Source organism: Salvelinus namaycush, chromosome 25 (assembly GCF_016432855.1).
Source record: "Salvelinus namaycush isolate Seneca chromosome 25, SaNama_1.0, whole genome shotgun sequence".
NCBI lineage: Eukaryota > Metazoa > Chordata > Actinopteri > Salmoniformes > Salmonidae > Salvelinus > Salvelinus namaycush.
Window position 1 is genome coordinate 28,257,930 of NC_052331.1, and position 12,796 is coordinate 28,270,725.

The 12,796-nt window shown below is 45.9% G+C and overlaps 1 protein-coding gene across 1 annotated transcript in view; it reads left to right on the forward strand.

The window, feature by feature from the left end:
* LOC120019866 (chromodomain-helicase-DNA-binding protein 7-like) overlaps positions 1–12,796 on the forward strand; it is a 96,670-nt gene that overhangs the window by 52,636 nt on the left and 31,238 nt on the right. Inside the window, exons 5-18 of the mRNA XM_038963280.1 lie at positions 133–188; positions 534–648; positions 901–984; positions 2,728–2,865; positions 3,013–3,134; positions 4,612–4,855; positions 6,821–6,997; positions 7,379–7,621; positions 7,752–7,938; positions 8,543–8,753; positions 9,024–9,219; positions 9,570–9,737; positions 10,001–10,180; positions 10,529–10,639. Of these exons, the coding sequence (XP_038819208.1) occupies positions 133–188; positions 534–648; positions 901–984; positions 2,728–2,865; positions 3,013–3,134; positions 4,612–4,855; positions 6,821–6,997; positions 7,379–7,621; positions 7,752–7,938; positions 8,543–8,753; positions 9,024–9,219; positions 9,570–9,737; positions 10,001–10,180; positions 10,529–10,639 (2,232 nt within the window). The remainder of the gene's footprint in view (positions 1–132; positions 189–533; positions 649–900; positions 985–2,727; positions 2,866–3,012; positions 3,135–4,611; positions 4,856–6,820; positions 6,998–7,378; positions 7,622–7,751; positions 7,939–8,542; positions 8,754–9,023; positions 9,220–9,569; positions 9,738–10,000; positions 10,181–10,528; positions 10,640–12,796) is intronic.

A 12,796-nucleotide genomic window follows, 5' to 3' on the forward strand; every position in this document is an offset into this window, starting at 1 on the left:
AGACGTTTGTTAGATGACTACTTTGTTAGAGAAAACAGTGGCCTTGATTTTATATATTTTTAGAGAAACATTAAAACTCACCCATTTTCTGACTCTAATCAACAACTGACACAAATGTAACTTTTTCCAAAGATGGAATCGGGAGAGAAAATGGAAGTGGAAGAATTCTATGTGAAATTCAAGAGCTTGTGAGTACCAACACGACTGTGGCCTTGGTTCACCGTGTCATTTTATTTCCTCCAGCTTCGGGGGAAAATGGTGGATTAACGTGAAATCAAACAAAACGCTCTGTAAACCACAGGTTTAATGTTTGGACCGAAGAGGAAATTCTATAATGCTATAAATCTCTAGATTAGCACGTTTGGTTTTGTGATGGTGCGTCTGTATTTTGCGTTGTTTTTTGTGAGGTGTGTTTATGGTGTATGAGATATGGTGTGTATATTATAGCATCTGCCACGGGTGGGTGTATTTGAGTGAGAGTTCAAAGTGTATATGTATGTAATGGTGTGTGTTCCCCCGCTCTCTCTGTGTAGCTCCTACCTGCACTGTCGCTGGGCAGATCTGGAGGAGCTGGAGAAGGACAAAAGGATCCACCAGAAGGTCAAGCGGTTCAGGGCCAAGCAGGCCCTCCCCACCTTCGTGACAGAGGTCAGTCCCACAGTTCTGTCTTCCCTCAGTGTTGAGCTGCCATTTTGTCAGCTTTGACACCCGCTGTAGAATCACTTTCTTTCCCTTCCCCCCCACTTTCAACTTCAGAGGATTCAATGACATGTTATATTTGGTTGGGTGAATTGGACCTAGACTGCACAGAATGAAACCAGGCCATTCACTCTCTGCTATGATACCACTAACATCAACGTCTCCATCCTTCACTCATCCCTTTCTCCCTCCCCCCTCCAGATGGATGACGAGCCTTTCAACCCAGACTACGTTGAGGTGGACCGGGTACTGGACGTGTCAGAGAGCACAGATGAGAACGGAGAGGTGTGTTCCTTTTCTTGCTCTCTCCCTCCTTCCTGTTCTATATGTCCTCTAAACGACCTCAGAAGTGGGAATAAGGTTGGTTATGTCATTGATTGAAGTTGATGCTTTGGCTAAAGGTTCCTTTCTAAGTTCCGAACAAACGTTGCCCTTTCCTTTAATCTTGGAATTCACAGGAAGACACACACACTAACCCCCCCAACACACACACACTAACCCCCCCAACACACACACACTAACCCCCCCAACACACACACACGCACACTAACCCCCCCAACACACCCACACGCACACTAACCCCCCAACACCCACACGCACACTAACCCCCACACACACACACACGCACACTAACCCCCCAAACCACAACACGCACACTAACCCCCCCACACAACACACGCACACTAACCCCCCCACAACACACACGCACACTAACCCCCCCAACACACACGCACACTAACCCCCCCCAACACACACACACACGCACACTAACCCCCCCCAACACACACACACGCACCACACTAACCCCCCCCAACACACACACACGCACGCACACTAACCCCCCCAACACACGCACACTAACCCCCCCAACACACACACACGCACACTAACCCCCCCAACACACGCACACTAACCCCCCCAACACACGCACACTAACCCCCCCAACACACGCACACTAACCCCCCAACCCACGCACACAACCCCCCACACCCACACACCCCCCCAACACACGCACACTAACCCCCCCAACACACGCACACTAACCCCCCCAACACACGCACACTAACCCCCCCAACACACGCACACTAACCCCCCCCAACACACGCACACTAACCCCCCCAACACACCCACACTAACCCCCCAACACACGCACACCTAACCCCCCAACACACACAGCACACTACCCCACACCACCTAACCCCCCCACACAACGCACACTAACCCCCCCCAACACCGCACACTACCCCCCCAACACACGCCACTAACCCCCCCCAACACACGCACACTAACCCCCCCCAACACACGCACACTAACCCCCCCCAACACACGCACACTAACCCCCCCCAACACACGCACACTAACCCCCCCCAACACACGCAACACTAACCCCCCCAACACACGCACACTAACACCCCCCAACACACCACACACCTCCCCCCCAACACGCACCACGCACACTAACCCCCCCAACACGCCACGCACGCACACTAACCCCCCCCCCCAACACCGCACACTAACCCCCCCCAACACACGCACACTAACCCCCCCAACACACGCACACTAACCCCCCCAACACACGCGCACACTCCCCCCCCCCCCCCCCCCACACACACGCACACACTCCCCCCCCCCCCCCCAACCACGCACGCACGCACACTAACCCCCCCCAACACGCACGCACGCACACTAACCCCCCCAAACACGCACGCACACACACACGCACACTAACCCCCCCAACACACACGCGCACAAACTAACCCCCCCAACACACGCGCGCACACTAACCCCCCCAACACGCACACACTAACCCCCCCCCACACGCCGCGCACTAACCCCCCCGCAACACACGCACACTAACCCCCCCCAACACACACACTAACCAACACACTTATCCCCCCCGGCGCTCGCACTAACGCCCCCGGATGCACGCGCGCACTAACCCCCAACACACACTATCCCCTCCCCACATACTAACGCCCTCTCTGCCCCAACACACACACTAACCCCAACCTCTCTCTGCCCCCCCAGCCTGTAAAGCTGTACCTGGTGAAGTGGTGTTCCCTGCCCTATGAGGATATAACTTGGGAGCTGAAGGCCGACATCGACCAGGCCAAGATCGATGAGTACGAGGCCGTGGCGGCCCGTCAGCCCGAGACCAAACGCGTGGTGCGTAAAATAAAAACCTCACACACACTATACACTCTCCTGCTGCCTTTTTCTTACATTTTCTGGCCCCAGCCCTTTAACGCGGAGCCAGCTAGGGCTCCTGCGGTCGCACAGAAACTACTAACGGTAGGCTTTTATTTGGAACAGGAGCGACCTCCCACCGAAAACTGGCAGAAATCCGAGAGTTCCAGGGATTATATAAACGACAACGCACTCAGGGAATACCAGCTGGAGGGAGTGAACTGGTTGCTCTTCAACTGGTACAATACGTAAGAAGTACTAAAACCTACTGTTCGTTCGTGCATGTGTTAAGCTATATGACGTGTGTGAGACTCACTTATATAACATGTACAGTACCAGTCAAAAGTTTGGACACCTACTCATTCAAGGGTTTTTCTTTATTTTTACAATTTTCTACATTGTAGAATAATAGTGAAGACGTAAACTATGAAATAACACATGGAATCATGTAGTAACCAAAAAAGTGTTAAACAAATCAAAATATATTTTAGATTCTTCAAAAAGCCACCCTTTGCCTTGATGACAGCTTTGCACACTCTTGGCATTCTCTCAACCAGCTTCATGATGAATGCTTTTCCAACAGTCTTGAAGGACCACATATGCTGAGCACTTGTTGGCTGCTTTTCCTTCAATCTGCGGTCCAACTCATCCCAAGCCATCTCAATTGGTTTGAGGTTGGGTGATTGTGGAGCCCAGGTCATCTGATGCAGCACTCCATCACTCCTTCTTATAATAGGGGTGGCAGCTAGCCTAGTGGTTAGAGCGTTGGGCCAGTAACCGAAAGGTTGCTTGATCGAATCCCCGAGCTGACAAGGTAAAAATCTGTTGTTCTGCCCCTGAACGAGTCAGTTAACCCACCGTTCCTCGGCCGTCATTGAAAATAAGAATGTGTTCTTAACTGACTTGCCTAGTTAAATAAGGATTAAAGAAAGGTGTAAAAAGAAAAAGAAAAAAATCGGTGTCCAAAAATACCGATTTCCGATTGTTATGAAAACTTGAAATCGGCCCTAATTAATCGGCAATTCCGATTAATCGGTCGACCTCTAATCTACTGGTACTGTATATATTATGTAACTATTACATAGTATAATATACAATATCTACTGACTAAAGTCTGTCTTCATAACCCACAATTACTCAATAACAAGTAGGACCATATACGCTATGTGTTTATCCAACACACTTGCATAGATAATACTGAACCATGTCACCCAGCATGTGTAAATACAATCAACACATCCATGCCCCATATTGTGTCCTCCAACCCATGTGTTGCAGGGACATGTGTGTACCCAATCTGTGCTTTTCTCACACCAATCATTAATGTGTGATCTACTACTGCTGCACACAACACACACACAGTCAGTATGATGCAATAGCCACACAGCCAACTTCTTAGTTTGAGTGTCATTGATCTGCCTTTACAGGGTTATCTAACTGTTCATTAGATTACTCACTCACGAATAGAGTGCACAGAGACTTAAGGACACACTATTGCCAATATAGTGCTCTATCTAGGTCTCTGGTCATAGGTAGGGCACTACACTGTGAATAGGGTGTCATTTGAGACAGACAGACTATCCCTGTTACATCTCATTCATTTGCACTGTTTTCTCTCCTTTCTGTCCTCCTAGGAGACCCATTCAGATTACTCACTACTGCTAATACAGTGACTGGTGACTCATTGTTCCCCTTTCATCATGTTCTCTCTTTGTTCCCCTCCAGACGGAACTGCATCCTAGCAGATGAAATGGGCCTGGGCAAGACCATCCAGTCCATCACATTCCTCTATGAGATCTACCTGAAGGGGATCCACGGGCCCTTCCTGGTCATCGCCCCCCTCTCCACCATTCCAAACTGGGAGCGGGAGTTCCGCACGTGGACCGAGCTCAACGTGATCGTCTACCACGGCAGCCAGGCCAGCCGCAAGACCATCCAGGCCTACGAAATGAACTACCGCGACGTGCAGGTACGTCGTGACCGTACTGTAACCGTGACTATAACAGTACCATCCACTACAGGCATGACCTGACGTAACAAGACCATTAAGGCCAGATGCACAAGTAACATGACCTTAATGCAACGATACTATAGCTATGTAACACCGGCCTGCGAGGTGAACCCAACCACACCATAAACTTACCATTACATAACAAACCATAACCTCACAAGACTCAGGCCTAAGTGACAGACACTCAAGCCTTCCTAGCCACATGGATACAGTATTGTATGGTACAGTCGGTTCTTAACCCTAATCTAGGAATAATCCCACAAGAAGCACTTTAGACCGGCAGGTATTTAACAACATTAATCAGAGCTCCACACTGACCGTACCGACCAAATAAGGAGTGACTGAAATGTGACCATAACCCACTCCACTAAACATTTAAATGTGTAAACCTACTCCACTAACCATTTAAATGTGTAAACCTACTCCACTAACCATTTAAATGTGTAAACCTACTCCACTAACCATTTAAATGTGTAAACCTACTCCACTAACCATTTAAATGTGTAAACCTACTCCACTAACCATTTAAATGTGTAAACCTACTCCACTAACCATTTAAATGTGTAAACCTACTCCACTAAACATTTAAATGTGTAAACCTACTCCACTAAACATTTAAATGTGTAAACCTACTCCACTAAACATTTAAATGTGTAAACCTACTCCACTAACCATTTAAATGTGTAAACCTACTCCACCAATCATTTACATGTGTAAACCTACTCCACTAACCATTTAAATGTGGAAACCTACTCCACTAGCCATTTAAATGTGGAAACCTACTCCACTAACCATTTAAATGTGGAAACCTACTCCACTAGCCATTTAAATGTGGAAACCTACTCCACTAGCCATTTAAATGTGGAAACCTACTCCACTAGCCATTTAAATGTGGAAACCTACTCCACTAGCCATTTAAATGTGGAAACCTACTCCACTAGCCATTTAAATGTGGAAACCTACTCCACTAGCCATTTAAATGTGGAAACCTACTCCCGCAGCCATTTAAATGTGGAAACCTACTCCACTAGCCATTTAAATGTGGAAACCTACTCCGCTAGCCATTTAAATGTGGAAACCTACTCCGCTAGCCATTTAAATGTGGAAACCTACTCCGCTAGCCATTTAAATGTGGAAACCTACTCCGCTAACCAGTTAAATGTGGAAACCTACTCCGCTAACCAGTTAAATGTGGAAACCTACTCCGCTAACCAGTTAAATGTGGAAACCTACTCCGCTAAACATTTAAATGTGTAAACCTACTCCGCTAAACATTTAAATGTGTAAACCTACTCCGCTAAACATTTAAATGTGTAAACCTACTCCGCTAACCATTTAAATGTGTAAACCTACTCCGCTAACCAGTTAAATGTGGAAACCTACTCCGCTAACCAGTTAAATGTGGAAACCTACTCCGCTAACCAGTTAAATGTGGAAACCTACTCCGCTAACCATTTAAATGTGGAAACCTACTCCGCTAACCATTTAAATGTGGAAACCTACTCCGCTAACCATTTAAATGTGGAAACCTACTCCGCTAACCATTTAAATGTGGAAACCTACTCCGCTAGCCATTTAAATGTGGAAACCTACTCCGCTAGCCATTTAAATGTGGAAACCTACTCCGCTAACCATTTAAATGTGGAAACCTACTCCGCTAGCCATTTAAATGTGGAAACCTACTCCGCTAACCATTTAAATGTGGAAACCTACTCCGCTAACCTCATACTTGAGAAAATATGTTTATTACATTATATGTTGAGTCCATTTTGATTCAGTAAATTGACCAAAGGCCAGATTTCCCTGACCAGGGTCCAGAGTTTTCCCGATTGAGTCAAGTAGGAAAAACTACAGGTTATACACCATGACGCTCTTCCCTGTGTTCTGACCTCGCTCTCCCTCTTCTCCTCCCTCCATCTTCAGGGTCGTGTGATAAAGGGAGCGTACAAATTCCATGCGGTCATCACCACATTTGAGATGATTCTGACAGACTGTCCGGAGCTGCGCAGCGTCCCGTGGCGCTGTGTGGTCATCGACGAGGCTCACCGCCTCAAGAACAGGAACTGCAAACTGCTGGAGGGTCTCAAGATGATGGACATGGTGAGTTGACATGGAGAGATGTCTAGTTGTTAACTTCCATTTCTCCTGTGTTTTTTTGGAAGACTTGCCATTGAACCTGTTGGAAAATAAGCAATAGTTATTGATAAAATGCTCATTTTATGGACATCAATGGGACGTTTCCCCCTTTGTCCTCTCCTATCACAGGAGTAATAGATGAGTTAGATGCACTATTGTAAAGTGGTTGTTCCACTGGATATCATAAGGTGAATGCACCAATTTGTAAGTCGCTCTGGATAAGAGCGTCTGCTAAATGACTTAAATGTAAATGTAATGTAAATGAGTAATAAAAAAACATCTATAATGACGTACTGGAAGGACCTAAGTATAGTAAAAACCAAGTCCTCCTCTCCCTCTGTAAAGGAGCACAAGGTGCTGCTGACCGGGACGCCCCTGCAGAACACGGTGGAGGAGCTCTTCAGTCTGCTCAACTTCCTGGAACCGGAACGCTTCCCCTCGGAGAACACCTTCATGCAGGAGTTTGGAGACCTCAAGACTGAAGAGCAGGTCCAGAAGCTGCAGGCCATCCTGAAGCCCATGATGCTGCGACGTCTCAAGGAGGACGTGGAGAAGAACCTGGCTCCCAAGGAGGAGACCATCATTGAGGTGTTTGACTTTGTGTGTGTGCTCCTCATGGTCAAATGATGTCATTTCTCTCCACTGAGTTTACCTAACTGATGTCATTTCTCTCCACTGAGTTTACCTAACTGATTTTGTTCCCATCTCCTGTTCTCAGGTGGAGCTGACCAACATCCAGAAGAAGTACTACAGGGCCATCCTGGAGAAGAACTTCTCCTTCCTGTCTAAAGGAGGACCGGGAGGAGGAGGTGGTGCATGGGGAGGCGGAGGTGCACAGGTCCCCAACCTGCTCAACACCATGATGGAGCTGAGGAAGTGCTGCAACCACCCCTACCTCATCAATGGTACGGAACACGCACACGAAAGGCGTCCGCATGCCTCCCATCCGGAACAGTTTATGCATATATTATGACAACATTTTGTGACGTTTTGGTCTTCGGCAAAGGTTTTTTCAGCTGTTCATGCACGCTACATTTTTTCTCGAAGTCTACGTCCCTTCGTTGGTGATTGGTCTAAGATCTCCTCGACAAACAAGTTTAAATGAATGACAGTTTTCTTGAGTTATCTTAGATGAATTCTGACTATTTTGAGGTCGTTTATACTGGCTACGGCATCTCCAAGATGGACAAACAGTACTATTGCTGCTTTTTTTCTCTCACATTTTTCAAGCGAAGGTCTTCTAAGGGAGTATGTGAACACATTCGTTCAGGTTTAGCTAAGTGCCAACCGAAGCATGCGGAAGGCTTAACACACACTAACATAGTCCTCACTCAGTCTTTTGGCTTAAAGTGTTTATTTTGGATGCTCTGAGTGTTGATTTGTCTTGGGTGGGGCACAGGACGTGCCCTAACCTCTGTTAGTACTTGGGTTGGTTTGTGAACTTGCTGGGTTTAGTCTCACTGCTTTGAATGATTCTGATGCATGGCCGTTTGTTTTATGATGTTCTAGGTGCAGAGGAGAAGATCCTGGACGACTTCCGTGAGAACCACCATGCCGAGATGCCCCAATTCCACCTACAGGCCATGATCCAGGCAGCAGGCAAGCTGGTGCTGATCGACAAGCTGCTGCCCAAGCTGAAGGCCGGGGGACACAGGGTCCTCGTCTTCTCCCAGATGGTGCGCTGCCTGGACATCCTGGAGGACTACCTCATCCAGAAACGGTACAGATCTGATCTTTTACCTCTGAAGATTTGATTTGAAGTACCCCTTTTATGTTCTCTCCCAGATTTTCTCTTCCATTCCACTCTTACCTAACCCGGGGGACTGAAACTGGGGCCCTGTGTGCCAGATTCATACTATATATAAATGTAATGTATTTTACTAGTCATCTGCGCGAGCACATCAATGACAAAGTCAGAAATGTGGGTTGTTTTTTATGATTGTGTTGAATCTGTTGATAAAGCTGACTATGACTGTCTCCATCCGACCAGGTACCCGTATGAGCGTATCGATGGCCGTGTGAGGGGTAACCTCCGGCAGGCTGCGATTGACCGCTTCTCTCGTCCGGACTCTGACCGCTTTGTCTTCCTTCTGTGTACCCGGGCTGGAGGCCTGGGCATCAACCTGACCGCTGCCGACACCTGCATCATCTTTGACTCGGATTGGAACCCCCAGAATGACTTACAGGTGAGTGGGCTGGGCTTGCAAATAGAGCGTTACCACTTTGTTAAGTACTCAAGTTGAAGATGCAATTTATGGAATACTGTGGTCACTACTACACAGGTAAATACAGTGCTACTTCAGTAAACTTTGAAAGAAGACAGTCCTGTTAAGATACAGTCGAGACATGTCAAAACGCAGTACACAGGTTCATAGAAACTCATAAAACAAGAAAAACAGGAAACAAACAATGTTATCACACCACTGGTACACCATTACATGACTTTGTTTGTTGTCAGTTGGTCTATGCTTTACTCAATCTAAGCAAGTTTTTTTCTCTCCATATCTCTCGCAATCTTTTCCTCTCCCTCGCTCAGGCGCAAGCCAGATGCCACAGGATTGGCCAGAGCAAGGCAGTGAAGATCTACAGGCTGATCACCAGGAACTCCTATGAGAGGGAGATGTTTGACAAGGCCAGCCTCAAGCTGGGCCTCGACAAGGCTGTGCTGCAGTCCATGAGTGGCCGAGAAAACGCAGCCAACGGGGTAAGACACACAAACACACGCACAGTTAACACAGCTCTGACACAGTTAATTAGTAAGACCAGGCTTGGGGACATGTTAGTATTGTTTTTTGACGTTCTGTGTGCGCCCCTGTTGAATACATCTCTAAAACAGATTGCTCACCTGCCTTTGTGAAGAGAGGTTCTTCTCAACCATACTTAATTGTCTTAATAAAGGTTGATATTAATATTGTTGATACGCTGAGCTCAGTAGTCTAAACCATCAAATGTGCTCCACCACCTCAGGTTCCACAGCTGTCTAAGAAGGAGGTGGAGGACCTCCTCCGTAAAGGAGCCTACGGAGCTCTGATGGACGAGGAGGACGAGGGCTCGAAGTTCTGCGAAGAGGACATTGACCAGATCCTCCTGAGACGAACCCAGACCATCACCATTGAGTCCGAGGGCAAGGGGTCCACCTTCGCCAAGGTAGCTTCAATACGCTGTCTCCCATGTGTTCTTAGCACCCTTTTTGTAGCGTGTTCCTTCATTTTAGTGGTCAGTAACATAGGAATTTAATTACTATAACAGATTTCCCATTCAAGTCAATGGGTCTAGGTGTACTGATGGCTCATTCTAGTAATTCTATTTCTATGCTCATTACCAGTAGAGAGTCAGGCTCTTTCAGAATCGTGCAGTGTCAGTGGGAGCTTGTTCCAGTGACCAACCCAGCTGCACTTATTTGAGATCAAAAGCGTAGTTGGAAAAGAAAGGCGGAGAAAATGCATTCAGGAGATTCACCGTTGGGACCATTTCTTCTTTTACCCTTCTCCCCAGGCGAGTTTTGTGGCTGCTGGGAACAGGACGGACATTTCCCTGGAGGACCCGGACTTCTGGCAGAAGTGGGCCAAGAAGGCAGAGCTCGACATGGAAGCCATCAATGGACGAGTGAGCTTTGTGGGAAATGTAGTGTAACAGGGATGACCTAAGGGGCAAAGACTTGGCTTGGTCAGTATTTGTCTCCCAAGGAATGCAAAAAAAAAATGCTGAGGGTTGAACTGTAACTGGTAGTGTTATCACGATACCAGCATTTTGACTTTGATACCAATACCAGGTTTAATATCACGATATTAGATACCATCAAGATACTCTATTCCAAAATGATACCAAGGCAAAAACAAGAAGGCTAATTAGCCAAAGTCACAGTGGCACTTGATCCAGACAGATAAACTTAGCTGCTGCTCTGTTTAATCTTTGGGTATCTTTTGAGGTCAATATCATTACATTTGAATTTTTTTACGTCAATGTTTTTCAGAGACATCCATGTATGCATTAATAAATCAATTATATACTCAGCAAAAAAAGAAACCTCCCTTTTCAGGACCCTGTCTTTCAAAGATAATTCTTAAAAATCCAAATAACTTCCCAGATCTTCATTGTAAAGGGTTTAATCACTGTTTCACACGCTTGTTCAATGAACCATAAACAATTAATGAACATGCACCTGTGGAACGGTCGTTTAGACACTAACAGCTTACAGACGGTAGGCAATTAAGGTCACAGTTATGAAAACTTAGGACACTAAAGAGGCCTTTCTACTGAATCTGAAAAACACCAAAAGAAAGATGCCCAGGGTCCCTGCTCATCTGACTGAATGTGCCTTAGGCATGCTGCAAGGAGGCATGAGGACTGCAGATGTGGCCAGGGCAATAAATTGCAATGTGTGTACTGTGAGACACCTGTCGTGTCTTTGCTATGCCGGATTAAGTGATATGACTTGCTATTCTATAAAATCATTTCTCTGTAATTAATTTTACCTGATTGAACTAATCATGTAAATGTAATTAACTAGAAAGTCGGGGCCCCACAAAAAATTTTATAGAGCTGTTATCTTCCGAATAAACTCTTAAACACCTGATAATCTTTTACATCAATAGCGGTCAATTCTTAATCGTCACCTTATTCAGTCTCATCTGAAGTCGTAGAATTCTTGGTTATCTTCACGAACCCTGGCTAACAAGTTGAATCAGCAATGCAAAATTTGGTTTCATTATTTATTTACTAAATACCTAAACAATCACACAGAGTTACACATACACATGATGGGTCATACATTGATTACTAATTATGTCATAAAAGAAAACGTCCCTAGCGGACGGAAAATATATGACGGCTGGTTACACAAAGAAAGGGGGTTGGGTTTTGAATGAAAGTGCGGGAAGACTGAGGAAAAAAGGAATTTGGTCTCTGATCGGACCTTGCTATCGTAAATACAGAATCTTATGCATTCTAAATAACCGCCCATTTGGAAAAGGAAAATGCAAGAAATATTTACTCTGAGCGGTGCTTCAATAGGTTGGTTGTAGATGGAAGGCCGTGTGGCCCAACAGAGATCTCCCTTGTCCTTTGAAGAATATGTCTTGTGGTAGAACGGATATGTTGTCGTACCGTCGTGTGTTTGGTAGAAGATATACTTTGCTGCTCACTCAATGGCTAGGAGGTATCACTTCTTTAGTGAATAAGAGTTCAAAGTTCATACCAAGTTGCCATACTTTATGCCCACGCTGAAGTTGGCTTAGTTCTGTAGTTTGATATTAGCCCTTTTAACGTATGGACCGTCGTCCTCGGGAACACACATGTTAATTTCGTTAACAGGGGCTTATGTAGTGGGGAGAGAAGGGCGTGTTTCATAGTTTACAACCAATGTCTGTTCACTTGGGCGGGGCCACGGAGTGAACTTATGGAAACAATTCTCTCATTTAGAAGCTAAAATTACATTTCATCTTTTCACAAATAGTTTCATATTTAGCCTCTCTAGGGTAGGTGAGACGGTAGCGTCCCACCTCTTCAACAGCCAGTGAAACTGCAGGGCACCAAATTCAAAACAACAGAAATCCCATAATTAAAATTCCTCAAACATACATGTATTTTACATCATTTTAAAGATACTCTTGTTGTAAATCCAGCCACAGTGTCCGATTTCAAAAAGGCTTTACGACAAAAGCAAACCAAACGATTATGTTAGGTGAGTGCCTCTTCACAGAATAACACAGCCATTTTTCCAGCCAAAGAGAGGATTCACAAAAAGCAGAAATATAGATAAAA